General features: G+C 35.5%; 1 protein-coding gene across 2 annotated transcripts; it reads right to left on the reverse strand.

Annotated features, from left to right (window-relative positions):
• Positions 1-1,059: 1,059 nt before the first annotated feature.
• Positions 1,060-6,028, reverse strand: LOC147488797 (uncharacterized). 2 transcript variants are annotated; one of them, XM_086572347.1, is made up of 8 exons: positions 5,772-6,028; positions 5,614-5,702; positions 5,409-5,547; positions 4,939-5,328; positions 4,728-4,816; positions 3,799-3,943; positions 3,011-3,200; positions 1,060-1,292 (listed from the first exon to the last, which is right to left on the reverse strand). In XM_086572347.1, exons 1-7 carry the CDS (start codon positions 5,808-5,810, stop codon positions 3,045-3,047), a joined length of 1,047 nt encoding a protein of 348 aa, XP_086428473.1. In that variant the 5' UTR covers positions 5,811-6,028; the 3' UTR covers positions 1,060-1,292; positions 3,011-3,044. The 2 variants fall into 2 exon arrangements, with proteins under 2 accessions (XP_086428473.1, XP_086428474.1); XM_086572348.1 differs by having other exon boundaries at positions 4,939-5,292; positions 5,772-6,026.
• Positions 6,029-14,164: the final 8,136 nt, after the last annotated feature.

A 14,164-nucleotide genomic window follows, 5' to 3' on the forward strand; every position in this document is an offset into this window, starting at 1 on the left:
GTGCAAAAGGTGGATAAAAAGAAATCAAATTTAAGTAAGCTAGTAAAGTGTCCATCATCTAGTTGACATTGCGTTTCTGCCTCCATATCCCTTGTTAAAAAGATACCGATACATGTAAAAATGTTGCAGGTTTTAGCACAGCAGCAAAGCTTTTACGAAATCTGTGTTAGTTCAAAACTATCAGGGGAATTGTCAGTTAGAAAGCAACCCTTGTGCTCAGGTTAAAATGGCAAGTCGGTCGGATTGCAATAATATTTTGGAAGAGTAGTTTCTGCATCTATCATAATTTCAATTACCACGACATCCAACTTTATCAAATCGACAATGGAGATTTTCTTCATCCCCATATGTTTTGTTGATCTTATGGTTCAGTAGGGCTCCATTTCACGATCAGCTTCTTTACACATGCTATAAAGTATCACCCAAGTGCCAACAAAGACTAGTTCTTAACTCTGTTCCTTAATTCAACCTTTCTGTAATCTTTTGAGTCACAGGCAATATATATTTGAGCTGAAGCTTGAACTTTCAGCGCTGGCGCTTAGCAAGGCATAAATGCTCAATGCTACGTAGAAACTGTTCGTGTTTATTGTAATTCTTTTCCAATATCATTTAACTTGCCAACACCATCAATGTATATATCAATTAAAAAATATCGGTTGTCCATAAATTATACAACTCAAATTCCTTCCAAGAAAGCAACAACATAAAAAAGGCAATGGCTATTTGTACCGACAGATATTCAAATTTCTGAGCAAAGAACCGCACCACATGGTTTTAGATTTCTTGCTGGTCAGTAACTACCTCTCCCTTATAAGTATGAACCTCAGTTAAATGCTGTTAAAGCAATCAAAGGTGAAGAGAAGGCACCATGTTGGAATATTTACAGTCGTTGCTACAAGGAGTTTGTCAAATTCCTTTGAACATGTGAGCTTCAGTCATGTCTATAGAGAGTAAAAGAGCGGCAAATATGCTTTCAGCTCTAGGTGAGTGACTTTTTTTCCTCCCATTGACACATCACTTTCAAATAATGCTAAGGCAGGAAAAAAAAACTATGTACGATTACGAAAATAGCAAAATTCCTACTTTGTTCAAATTACTAATACCAGACAAGTTGCTGCTTTTGTTACAGTGAACAAAGCATGAACTCGTTGATGTTCTAGGCCCTGGAAATGCAATACATACATGATACAGGTTACAAAAGAAGAAAACAAGACTACAGGAGTGTATAATATGTATACAAAGGCACATTTTGAAGAGTGAAGATAGCTGATTCACATGACACCATCATTTACCTGCAGTGAAAGTGCTATTGTTAGTAGAGGTAAAAAAGCAACACACCCATCAGTATAAATACCGAACAACAAATGAATGGAAATTTTAAAAAGATCAAGTAAAATGCAGATGCAATTTCACCAACTCCTTTGTGCTAGGATTAGTTAGGACTAACCGACGTCAGACTTCATATTGTTCAAACCTAGTGATTGCCAATTAATTGTGAAACTGGTCCCTTGAACTATTTACACATGAGTGTATGGGCGTATGGGATCAACAACTAACTGATTATAGGTGCTTAATTTGCAGGGATCAAACCCACACTCATTTTAGATATAGGCTGAAATCCTATTGATTAGTTGATTTTGTGGGAATTATTCACACCCGAGGGCCTCCAATCATTATTTAATTTCAGCCAAAATTTTCCACTTCACCTACGCCCCTATTTATAAAAGCTTTCCCACACAGTTACAACCACTTAAGAGTTCCCACAAAATCAAGAGGGTGTGATAAAAAATTACCAGTTAAAAAAGAAGTTTCACATGAGAAAACTTCCCACAAATAAAACACACCCTATATTACAGATTCCTATAGTTCTGCTTATTGAACTTTGGCCCTAATGGATTGGCTGAGTTGAACCGCCCAAACTTAATCACTTCTTACGCTATCCTTTTTCCTTGAGCCAAGCCACCAAAATCACTTGAAACTTGCCAATAGTTGGCTCCCAAACCTAAATTGAGTTTCGGTGCATTTACAGTGGGGTTTAAGATGTTCCAAATTAGTTTCCTAGCTCACGACTCATCACATGAGAATCTAAGTTGCTGAATGACTAGGACTCTGGTCCTAAATTAGGAAGATGGACACATAAATCTGTCTGAAGTTTATATTTTGACAAATGGTCATCAGCCTGACATTTTTCTTTTCCAATGATTCCATGACTGGTCTTTCAGGAGGAGTATGGTCTATGGATCATAGAGATCCCTGCTACCAGAGACCAGTTCATTCAGTAACTCCCAATCATGCCAATCATGGACAAAGTAAAACTTGAATGTGTTCCTTTACCAAGCCTCAACTTGTCAATGGTAAGATTTCTGCAATGTTTTAATCCAAGAAGATGGTGGCAATGTACTGAACCATGTAAACCATATTCCAAATATAAAGTTGTTTTCTTAAACACATCCATGGCTTAAGATATATATTGCCACAATGTAAAAGGACTGATTTCTTACATATTAAAACAATCTGATATACATATTATGGGTAAGAAAAGTATTCAGTAGGTTTTATTTCAATTGTCCTTCAACGCAATTGAATAAAATCTAATTGGTCGCATTTACTTAACTTTTGGGTCCTCAATGTTAGTGGTTAATGCCTGTTAGACATAAAATCGACTTATCATCCTTGGTATTCGTTGCCACTGCTCTAGAGTCACCCTTTGTGTTCATCGCCACTTTTACATGTTTATTATCATGGACCAAAGACTTGTCAATTAAGTAGATGAGAGACCAACTTTTCGACACAGATTAACTAAATTCAACAAATTGATAATGATAGACCAAATTTAATATGAAAAACTAATGCATTCCATCACTATTGAGCAGTAGCTAACCAAGTTTTTTGGATGATGTTTGATATTCATGAAAATGTGGTTTTTCTGTCGATGATATAGAATGGTTTCTTGAAGAATTAAAATCAAGCAAATTAAATTCTAAATTTCAAGTACAGATAAAATCCTGACCTTGAGTTGTGGTATCTCCACCATCACAAGTGACTTAGATTTTCCTTGATCTGCCTCTTATTTTTACAGAAATAGGTGCACTGCTTTCTGCACCACCAATCTCGCCGTTACCTCGATCACTGGACTCTTTTTCAGAGTTACTAAAGTTTTGCCAGTCATAAGGAAATCCAATGTCGAAACGATTGCAAACCTGTTCAGAACTATATGAATACCACCATAACCTCGAATAATAAGTGCATTCATTGCATTGGTAACAATCAAAGACTAACACACTATTACTGCTTTAAGCAATCACAGAGTCTGATTTTACATTCTGTTTCCTTTTTTTTTTCATTGTTAAAGAGAACTAGAGAAACAATGGCGTCTTTACATTTTATTCCAGCATGGATTTCTTTGTAGTATGTACTCTGTTATCTGTAACTTAGGTGGTTAGCTCCTTGTAACTGTGTCCCTTGCCTTCCTTAGCGACTTGCTAAGGCGGTAGCTGTCTTTGGGATTCCCATGGCCTGTACTTAATAAAGGTATAGTATGTAAGAATGATTTTCCCATTACTTTCCAACTTCCAACGTCATAACATTGTCCACTGTTTTCTAAAAACTACATGATATGACTACTGCATATATCCTCACACTTCTTTCCATACAAAATATGCATTCGTGTTCAGGTTAGACAAACATACCTCTCTTTATAAAAAGAATGGAATTCAAAATTGCAAGTAGAACAATCAAATCCTATAAATAAAATAAAGAATGGTAGACAATAGAAACACAAAAAATAGTTGCACATACCTCGAAGGAAAATCCATTTTCAGAGGAGCGGGTTTTGTTAATGGATCCTGTAATATAAATTGTCATATCATCAGCAGCCTGAAGAGTCCACGTATCTGTTCTCTTGACAATGGGTTTAGAAGAAAAAATTTGCGTTCCCTCATTCCTGCAGGACAATATTTGGAAATCAAAATATATAGTACTAATCATTGTATTTGTGTCTAATTCTTCAACAACCATAACCTAAAGAAAAGCAAGCAGTTACCTGAAAGAAAAAGGAAAGGAAAGAAAAGAGTAAGGAATGCTAAAAGAGTATCCTTTCCTCTTATTCTATCTGTCACTTTCACTCATGATATGAATGCTAAAAGATGGCAACCCTTTCTTCTTATTCTGTAGTCACATTCGCTCATGATACTCATCCACATTTTAGATTTGCAGGTAATTCCCAACTCATTTCATAGGTCACACGTGATATCCACACACATTGCAGGTAATAGTCAACTTAATTGATTGCTTAAATAACATTTGTACTACTCATACACTTTGGCTGTCCATCTAACACAAAAACAAATGATGTGATCAAGGAAAGAGTGATGGGGTAGGGTAACACGAAATGGTAAACAACTAGAAAAGTACTTAACAAGATCAAATCTACACGCAGGTCTATAATCACTAAGCGGATCATACACTGCGGTAATAGAACTGGGGGGGGGCAATTACAGTGTACAAACCTACATAACTAGTTGTGCTTACATACTGTAAAGTTGTAACCTTGCACTGCAAAAACAAAAATCTTTTGCAGAAATATTTTTCGACACACAAAAAACAGTCATTTTCAGAAAACAAAAAAGAACCTGATGCCTATCAGAAGAAACTCTAAATGGTAGAAATTCACAACACGGTCATATGCAAGAGAAAATAACCGAGAGAATAAATGGAAGATAGCTCACTCTCCACAGTAAGTAAACCCTCCAACAGCTAATATCTTTCCATTAAAGTCCGTTTCAGCTTTAAGTAACCACCACTCTAGCAAATAAACCTGTATAGCCAAAAGGAACAACATGTAAAATAAGATAGTAATGGAAACAAGAAAAATAAGATAATCGTGGAACCAAGGGACAAATGATTCTGTTGCCAAAAATATGGAAAAATAGGACATACATTTTTCTCCGAGTTCTTATAACCCATGCGAGAAGTTGAAGTCGTCGCCATGAGAGATGATTGTGGAAAAGAACTTTTTTCTGTGCGTTTCCTCTTTGAACTAAAGATGGCGTTAAATGTCTTTGATAAATGCTCCAGCTCTTTTGCTGAACTCATACACGGACTCGATGTCAAACTAGTTTTCTCTCGAGTCTCTGAATTACCAAAATTTGTGGTTTCCCTCATTGGCGAGAAAGAATCTTTTGATATGTCATGCAGTTTCTCCTCAAAGGAGTTTCCTTTATAATTACCATCCTTATGGTTAACCCCTTTATTCCACAGACCTTCTCCACAATGATAACTATAGTCCTTCCACTGAGGAGGAAATCCAATCAGGAAATGATCACAGAGCTGGTCAAAATTATATGAACATTAATACCATGTTTAAACAAGGTTAAAAAAGAGTAAAATAGTCTTGTTTGAGTAGATACCTCTAAAGAAACTCCATTTTCCTCGGTACGTGGCCTATTAATGTAACCATTAATAAACACGGGTATACCATCGGCCGATTCAACCTCGTACATACTATATCTCTTAACAATAGGTGCCGAACGAAAGCTTCGAGTTGCCCTATGGATATGATAAAAATAAGTGAAAGAGTGCAAATGAAATAGTAGAAGAAGAAATTTAACATACCCTCCTACTGATTCGATCCCTCCGATGGCTAATCTTTGTCCGTTTAACTCATTTCCAGACTTCACCAACCACCACTCTTTCAGTACAACCTAAAAACAAACAACACAAATTTATTTAACAATAAAATAACAAAAATAAGCTTGTGGTTCAAGTAATACCGCTTTCTTAAACGAGGACTGTTTTTTTGGTGTAGCCATGGCCAAAAAATAATTTCTATCTATCTTCTATAATAACTTCTTCTGTCAAGGTCAAAACCGGAATAACCTGCTGAACAACAAGTTTCCATCGCATATACTCAACTCCACATTGAGCTACATATTAAACCACTAGATACTTAGATATAGCATACTAACACTAAACGACTATAAATAGCATATAATTTAGTATCCAACAACAAATGAAATATTGTCAATACAAATGAACTCAATTACTATTGCAAGCTATTTGTGATTGCATTAGGTTGGTAATAGTGTATTACGCACAAATGCATGTTATTTACCATTTTATTGCGCAATACGAGGGAGGTTGTTCGTGCATGCACGTTCCTTAATTAGAAAATCCCGAGTCTTTTAATTTCCTTAGACACCGTATAGAATGAATATTTAATTTTTCAATAATTTATAGTTTGTAGCATACGAATACTGTACTCTTAAGATAATATTTTAATTAATATAAAAAACTGAAATAATACTAATTAATTAAGGGCGCGTGCGCGCTTTTGGTAAGAGCAATTTGAGCACGTGGCGTGCTCACCCAATAACTCAGGAGCAGGGCGATGATGCCACCAGATTTAGAGATAGCAGGTTGAAAATTTTAGGGTATGGTCTCGGGAGGGTAGGGAGTTGGTTGCACAACTCGTATGCTCTCCTACAGCAGCAGAAAAAATTGAAGAAATTGCGAATAATGATTTCAATGTTTTTGTAGTGAACAGTAAAAACAGTGTTTTGAACTAAAACGTGCATAATTGAAACGAATTAGATGGCAAGCGGCGTCATTGATAATATGCTAAATTGCTTTCATTGATTAGACAGTAGATGAGATGAAGAAACAGTAGATATGATATGATGAAGAAACAGTATGTAATACTCTCTAAATCGGTAGATCAAGGGGAGTGTCGTGTTCGTACCACTCTAGTTGTACGTCATTACTTGGATGCATGTTTTAATTCAAAGACTATTCTTAAGATGAGAGTACTAGGTGCGAAAAAATGGTAGATAGAGATGTTCTAAACATTATATATAATTGATATTTAAAGGATTTGAGAGGGGTTAATCCACCATGCGATTCGATTAGCTATTAGTTAGCTATCGAATCGCCTATTTTGATCCCTAGTGAATACCAAGTCCTCTCGGAGTAAGGATTCACTAGTTTGAGAGCCTAGTACCCCCACAAATCTCTTTGGTGGGGTTTCTAGACTCTAGCTCCTTGGTTATGAGTTCTATCTCTAGAAACTCACAACCAATGGACTTGACACGCTTATAGCAAAACGATAAATACTAACAACTACTCATCCTCACTTGGCTTTTTAAATCCCCTCTAAGGGAGGTTTAACCTTGTTTTATTGGATTTTAACTAATGGAATAATAAGAAAGATACATGAAATAAAGAAAAGAATTCAAAACTAACTTAAAGGCTTTTTATTGATTAGGAATTATGGAGGCTACAAACTAATTTAATTAAACCTAACTAGAGAGAAAGAGACTAACTAAAACTAATGGAAACTTGGAACTCCTCTTGTTTAGCCTTAACCCTTTATATATAGGAGAGGGTTAGAGTTATATTTTCGTGCATGGGCTGAGAAGGGAGACTTTGGGCCTCTAACATGAGCCCAAAGTCCATTAGGTTAAACCTAAAGAGACCACAGCTGCTAGAAATGATTTTCGTGATCGTTTCATCCACTTTTATAACTCTGATTGGGGCAAGGCCAGGTCCATTAGAAATCTGGTTCTGAGCCGGTCTTTTTGACATAAAGTAAGCCCAATTCCGAGGCCCGAGTCCAAAGATATGGCTTTTTGAAGTTCATTGACTTTTTTACTCCTTTTCTACCCGGATTGACTTTGACTTTCCAGCTTTGACTGGGCTTGAAAAAGGTTTTTCTCCATGATTCTTGGGTTTTAAATGTAGAACTTCCTTGGTAATCATCTTGACTCATTTTCCATGCTAAAACGGTGTCTTTAGTCACCTAATCAGCTTCAAGTCCTTAAATACATGAAAACATGTAAACATTAATAATTTTTATTTATTATAAACATAATTGGCCTAAATGTAGTATTATTAAGGGGTTTAAAATACACTTTTGGGTGCTTATCAGGTATCCCCTATTTTCTTTGACTTGTTTGCTACTATTTATAGGAAATAATAGATTCTGAACATCTTCGTGAAGTTGATAAAGTGGATCAATCAATAAAACCTTCTCAAGGTATTTTGCACAAATCATAGCAGTCTGTCAAAAAATATTAATAATAACCTAGCCATAAGAATATTTAATCAATATACCAATAGTATGCAACACTGTGGATTATATAACCTTAGGTTTCAAACATACTAAAGTCATAGTGTCAAAATAATGGCTAAGGGCTCTGTTCTAAGGGTTACAACCAGGAATAAATTTTATTCTATCTCTCGAGGATATCAATTTAATACCTGCATAGTGCATCCCAGAAGTAAGTCAATTTTCATCAATGATATATGAGAAGTTGAGAACAAAATGTGTGTTTGGCTTACCTTGCCATTAACAAATCTGTTAAGCATCAATTCTTCCAACTGTTTACCATGTACTTGAATTGTGTCTCCATTCCAAGCAACAATGTTGCAATGAAAACATACATTAGGTACACCATTTAATACAATAACATATACATCTCGGTGATGACAAATTCAATTGTCATTGCAAATACATACGACTACACATTATTTACATTCAAATGAACTTGGCATCATAAAAGGTTTTCAAATTGATTTAGATTTTACATACTTTACATGTGTAGACTTGAAAAACCTCCCAACCACTAGCTGCTTTTGAGAATCAAGACATCGAAACGCTGCTGAAGATTGTACTGAAAGTAGCTTTTCACCAAGATTTGTTGTAGTCGGACAATCGTTAACACATATTACCGTAACCAGTTTTTGTTTTCCCTCTCTCTCATTCCTTTTCTTCACTTTTTGTGTAGGCTTTTTCGTTATTTTCTTTTGATTTACAACGATTGATCACAACTCTGGTTGTAGCTCCTCTTGGTTGGCTTCATTTGTTAGCATCACATCCACTGGAATAGACGGTGTCAATGGCAGTGCTTGCATATCATTATCTCTAAAAGGTGACATCTCCTTTTTAGCCTCCACCCCAGACTCCTTCGTGAACTCCTCTTTAGCGTCCTCCTCGCTCTCCTTCTTAGCCTCCCCCTTGTCCTTCTTGGTACTTATAAATTAAAAGCTTCTACACTAACAACTTTCAATTTCTTCTTATTTTTCTTTTAATTTAACCTTCAAGGCTTCATTCTCTGCCCGCAGGCTTGAATTTTCTTCTTCCAACTTAATACACCTTCCCCTTAAGTCTTCTTCTGGTGGAAACGGATCACGTGTCAACGTAACAAGCTCCACTTCCTTAAATTTGATTTCGGCGATCACCTGATAACACCGATAATAACTTCAGTTAACAAGTATTACCCACCTCTACACACACTAGATAGGAAATTAGGGTGTCTCCCCCCCCCCCACACACACACACACACACTAGATGGGAAATTAGGGTCCCCCCTAAAAAATAGTTGACTTTTTGTGTGTGTGTATTTGGAGGGGGGGGGGGGTCCCATCTAGTGTGTGTGTGGGGTTGTAAATACTAGTTAACACTAATAACTTCACCCAGTAAAAATGCAATGTAAAGTGTTCATTTGGCATTGAAAATAAGGGATTTGTCTGGACAAAAATTACATTGGAAAAAACTATTGTCGAATGCATTTGACATTGGAAATGATCAATGTCAAGTTCATTTGACATGGGAAAGAAGTTGAACTTCACAAGTGATAAAAAATCAAATCAATATCAAATGAACTTGATATTGCAACAGATTTTCGGACAGTGAAAACTACTTCCATAATTGGAATGAAATTTTGACAATATCGAAATTTTGAAGAAAACATCATATAGGGGGAAAGGAAATAACTTCAGATTCTAATACATTCGCTCACCTTGTCCACGCTTAAATTAGACAAGGGGTTCCCATCTAGTGTGTGTGTGTGTGTGTGGGGTTGTAAATACTAGTTAACACTAATAACTTCACCCAAGAAAATGCAATGTAAAGTGTTCATTTGGCATTGAAAATAAGGGGATTTGTCCGGACAAAATTACATTGAAAAACTATTGTCGAATGCATTTGACATTGGAAATGATCAATGTCAAGTTCATTTGACATGGGAAAGAAGTTGAACTTCACAAGTGATAAAAAATCAAATCAATATCAAATGAACTTGATATTGCAACAGATTTTCGGACAGTGAAAACTACTTCCATAATTGGAATGAAATTTTGACAATATCGAAATTTTGAAGAAAACATCATATAGGGGGAAAGGAAATAACTTCAGATTCTAATACATTCGCTCACCTTGTCCACGCTTAAATTAGACAAGGCCTGGGTACGAAGCATTTTGTCGAGTGTTATCCCATCTTGCGAACGAAGGTACATAAGCACCGGGTCTATTTGGCATTGCATCAACCAAATTTATATAATCACACAACCAGTACTAATATCAAGAGTAACCAAAAAAATGTTAGTAAACATGTAAAAAATGAAATTAATAATAAAATGACAAAAAAACAAGGCTACACAATTCATATTGTAACTTACCAAAATAAGAACTGGGCAAGATTTCACTTTTGTAGGTTCACGGTAGTACATCTTCATTCGGCACATAAAGTTTTGATGCATCACTTTTGGCCAGAATACTTCATTCATTATTTTTATGCTCTCTAAGTACTTCAAAAACCACCACTGTGTTCTTGATGGTCTTGGAAAGAGAACAGTACTGATAATGTATAATGAAACAAGTTTGATGAAGTCATCTTCATCCTGCTTGCCATTCCATGAATTCACCACTTTATAAACAACATTTACAATCAATTCCCTGGACAAGTTCTTTTCCCCGCCAAAGTGACGAGTCAGAAACCCCATTTTACACAACTCATCCGCATCTACATTTGTAGTCATATAACTCCCATTCATTGGCATACCAAACACTCTAGAAACATCTTAAGTTGTTAATTTGACAAACACCTCTCCTAACTTGAATGCTTCTTCCCTTTCATCATAAGTTTTAATAATATCCTGCTTGTTTTTTTTTTTCAAAACATTTGTTTGTCTAACAAATTATCAAAAAACACTCTAAAAATGTGACCAAATGGTGTTCTACTCATTAGATCATTGAAATCAACACCAACTTTTGACTCACGGAGTTTATTGGCAAGATGAAAAATTGGTAACAAGCTTGAGCAAAAAGGATAAGATTTTGTTTCTTTCTTATCTTCATCCACTACCTTCTCTTCCTTCTTTTTCTTGTTATCTTCATCCACTATCTGAAGTACCACTTCCTTCCCTTCCCTCTTCTTAGCTGCTAACTGTATTTCATGTATATTATGCATGGAAATAAGTATAAGAAACCAATTTATTCAGATTCGATTATTTAATAGCATTACATTCCTCTAAATAATCCAACCTCTAAGTAAACCGTGACAAAGAAAAATTACATACTACATAAAAGTCGTATGTAAACACACATATCACGTGACATAATTTTTCTTCATTAATTTAAGAGCAAAAGTTCGGCATTCATCAAAATCCATAAATACTCAAAAAAACTCAAATGCCCAAGCTTAAAAATCCATAAATTAACAACAAGTTTAAAAATTGTCTTTGACCTTGTCTCCCGGGCATTGTTTTTTTCCCCCATCCCCATTGACTTTCGTTTTTTCTCTTCTTCGCTCTATCCATTGCTTTCATAGGTGTTGCTTTCGTCCTTGCTAGTTTTTTTTACTGTTGGTTGTTTTCTTCTTCATCTTCTGTAGTGGATTTGCAAGTTGTGTAATTTTAGGTTGTTGGAAGTTTGTAGTTGGTTCTCATTTTAACTGTTGTCGGAAGTTTGGAGTTTACTCTATTTACTGTTGATAGAGAAGAAAGAACAAGAAAAGGACTAAATGGGGTTTAACATTCGAAATGTGGGCTTTAGGCCCAAACTCTATTTTAACACACTGAGATATACCACATAAAGTATCATACTGAGAACCGCTTTCATTATAGTTAACACATTGCCATATAGAATATCATATTCCAAATTATACTACATAAAGTGTCATATGCAAAACTTTTATCATTTCAAAAGACTCATGCACTGACAAGTTCCAACATCAGTGAACTTCTTCATGAATTGTAATAAACAAAATCATAATATCTATCCGATTCATGAAGCTAAAATAAAGACCGTTATAACAATTGCTCTAACTATTACAACAATCGCTAAATCTTCTAAGAAGCTTAGCCACAATTGATTCAAACAACACAAATACTCTACATTGTTCAGTTGCACATCTCTTTCCCTTACATCAAATATCTGTCATACGAAAAAACACCCGCCCATCCTCACTAGAAAACTTGTCAACATTGATTTTTTCTGGAGTGTTGTACCCACTAGATATATCATACTATTATTAAACCACTATATGTAACATATAATTTAGTATCCAACAACAAATGACATATTTACTAGTTTACCATTGACCTATGAACAGTGGGTCTCATTCCAACAGTTGGAATGTATGCCAAACGGAATGCAATCCATCTGGTTCCAAAACCGATGCACAGATGGCGTACAGCTCGACACTTAATTGCAGATAGTTGGGATACTACATTACAAGCAAGACAAGCGCAATTTACAGCATTGAACATTCACAGTCTAGTATTGGCATACGAGAGCACACTAATGGTGGGTCTGAAATACCAATAGTACATATTATTGACCAAGTCCATTTAATTAATGTTCATGTGGTTAGAATTTTCATTTGGTCAATCCATCCGGTTCCAAAACCGATGCGTAGATGGTGTACATCTCGACACTTAATTGTAAATAGTTGAGATACTGCATTACAAGCAAGACAAAAGCAATTTACAACATTGAATATTCCCAGTCTAGTATTGGCAAACAAGCACACTAATGATGGGTTTGAAATACCAATAGTACATGTTATCGACTAAGTCCAAATTGTTCTCAAATTTGATGTGGATTGGTTGTTTGGAGCTGACCAAATTCGATGTGGTTATGCTAATTTGGTTTTTAATTCAATTTTTCTTGAATCTGATGTATGCATTGGTAAAATTTGTTTGGTTTGGATGTACGTATGTTTGGAATTTGGATAGGAAGAAACTAAAACAATTCCTATTTGTTTTGGACCCAACGGCATGGTGGAGTCGTTTAATGTAAAGTTGGATGGTCTAGTGAACTCGTTGAGAGTATACTCGAGCGATCCGATAAGGTCGTTGTACCAAATACTTCGGACGTCATGGTTGGGTCGTGGGATGGTTCCGTGGACGGTTTGACTAGATCGTTGAGCATAATCGAGCGATCTTGGTGAGAGTAGCGAAAGAGTATTCTGCATATTGGTTTTTACGTTTTCTACCCTTTTATGTGAAAACTTCGTTTTTACCTTTTACTGTTACTTTTACTCAAACTTGCTGACCCGGCAAAGAAATTTAAAATGAGTGGTTCACAACCTAGCGCACCCTGTGCATACTAGCTTTTCCCTATTAATTTAAGATTGAGTATATAGCTCACAGTAAGTAAAAAAATTTGTGCTGGAGATGTCAGAATAAAGGAACCCATAATAAACCGAGTGCGTAGCCACAGGTTAAACCTCATCGGAACTAGACCTAATTAAGCCCAAAATTTTCTTATGATCAATAATTTTTTTTTTTTTTTTGGTTATGATCGATAAAACTTATTATTGGTATATAGTAAGTGTAAAGTAGAGGTCGTAGGATAGCATCAATATGGTCCTGTGACATCCCAAGTCCCAACTAGGTTGGCCCCGCCTATGACCAAACCATTTCTCTCCAGTCTCCACACAGATCTCAAAACTCACGGACGTTCTCTTTCACAATATCCCAACACTTAAGAAATTAAGTGTAAAAACCATCTAGGCCCAGCAACTGTATCGCACGGCGGAGTATATATTTATTAATGATGGTACGGGTTATGGACTTATGGTAGTATGGTACACAATTATAGATCAGTTATTTATGGATATTTTATGAGACATTAAGTCTTTAGTGACAATAGTACAAAACATCAAGATATGGCAAAATATTGATCCCTAATTTATGGATACGTATCGAAGATATATTTCTTTCTATTGTGGAGATATATTACATTACGAAAATATCGTGGATATATCGACTGACTATGTGTGGGTATTTATGACTGCAAATATCGTAGATATATTACAATATATCAACAAATATCTACATATATCGCACAAATATCTAGAAATCATCTATATTTTCTTTGAAT

Source organism: Coptis chinensis, chromosome 7 (genome assembly GCF_015680905.1).
Source record: "Coptis chinensis isolate HL-2020 chromosome 7, ASM1568090v1, whole genome shotgun sequence".
In the NCBI taxonomy this organism is placed as follows: Eukaryota; Viridiplantae; Streptophyta; class Magnoliopsida; order Ranunculales; family Ranunculaceae; genus Coptis; species Coptis chinensis.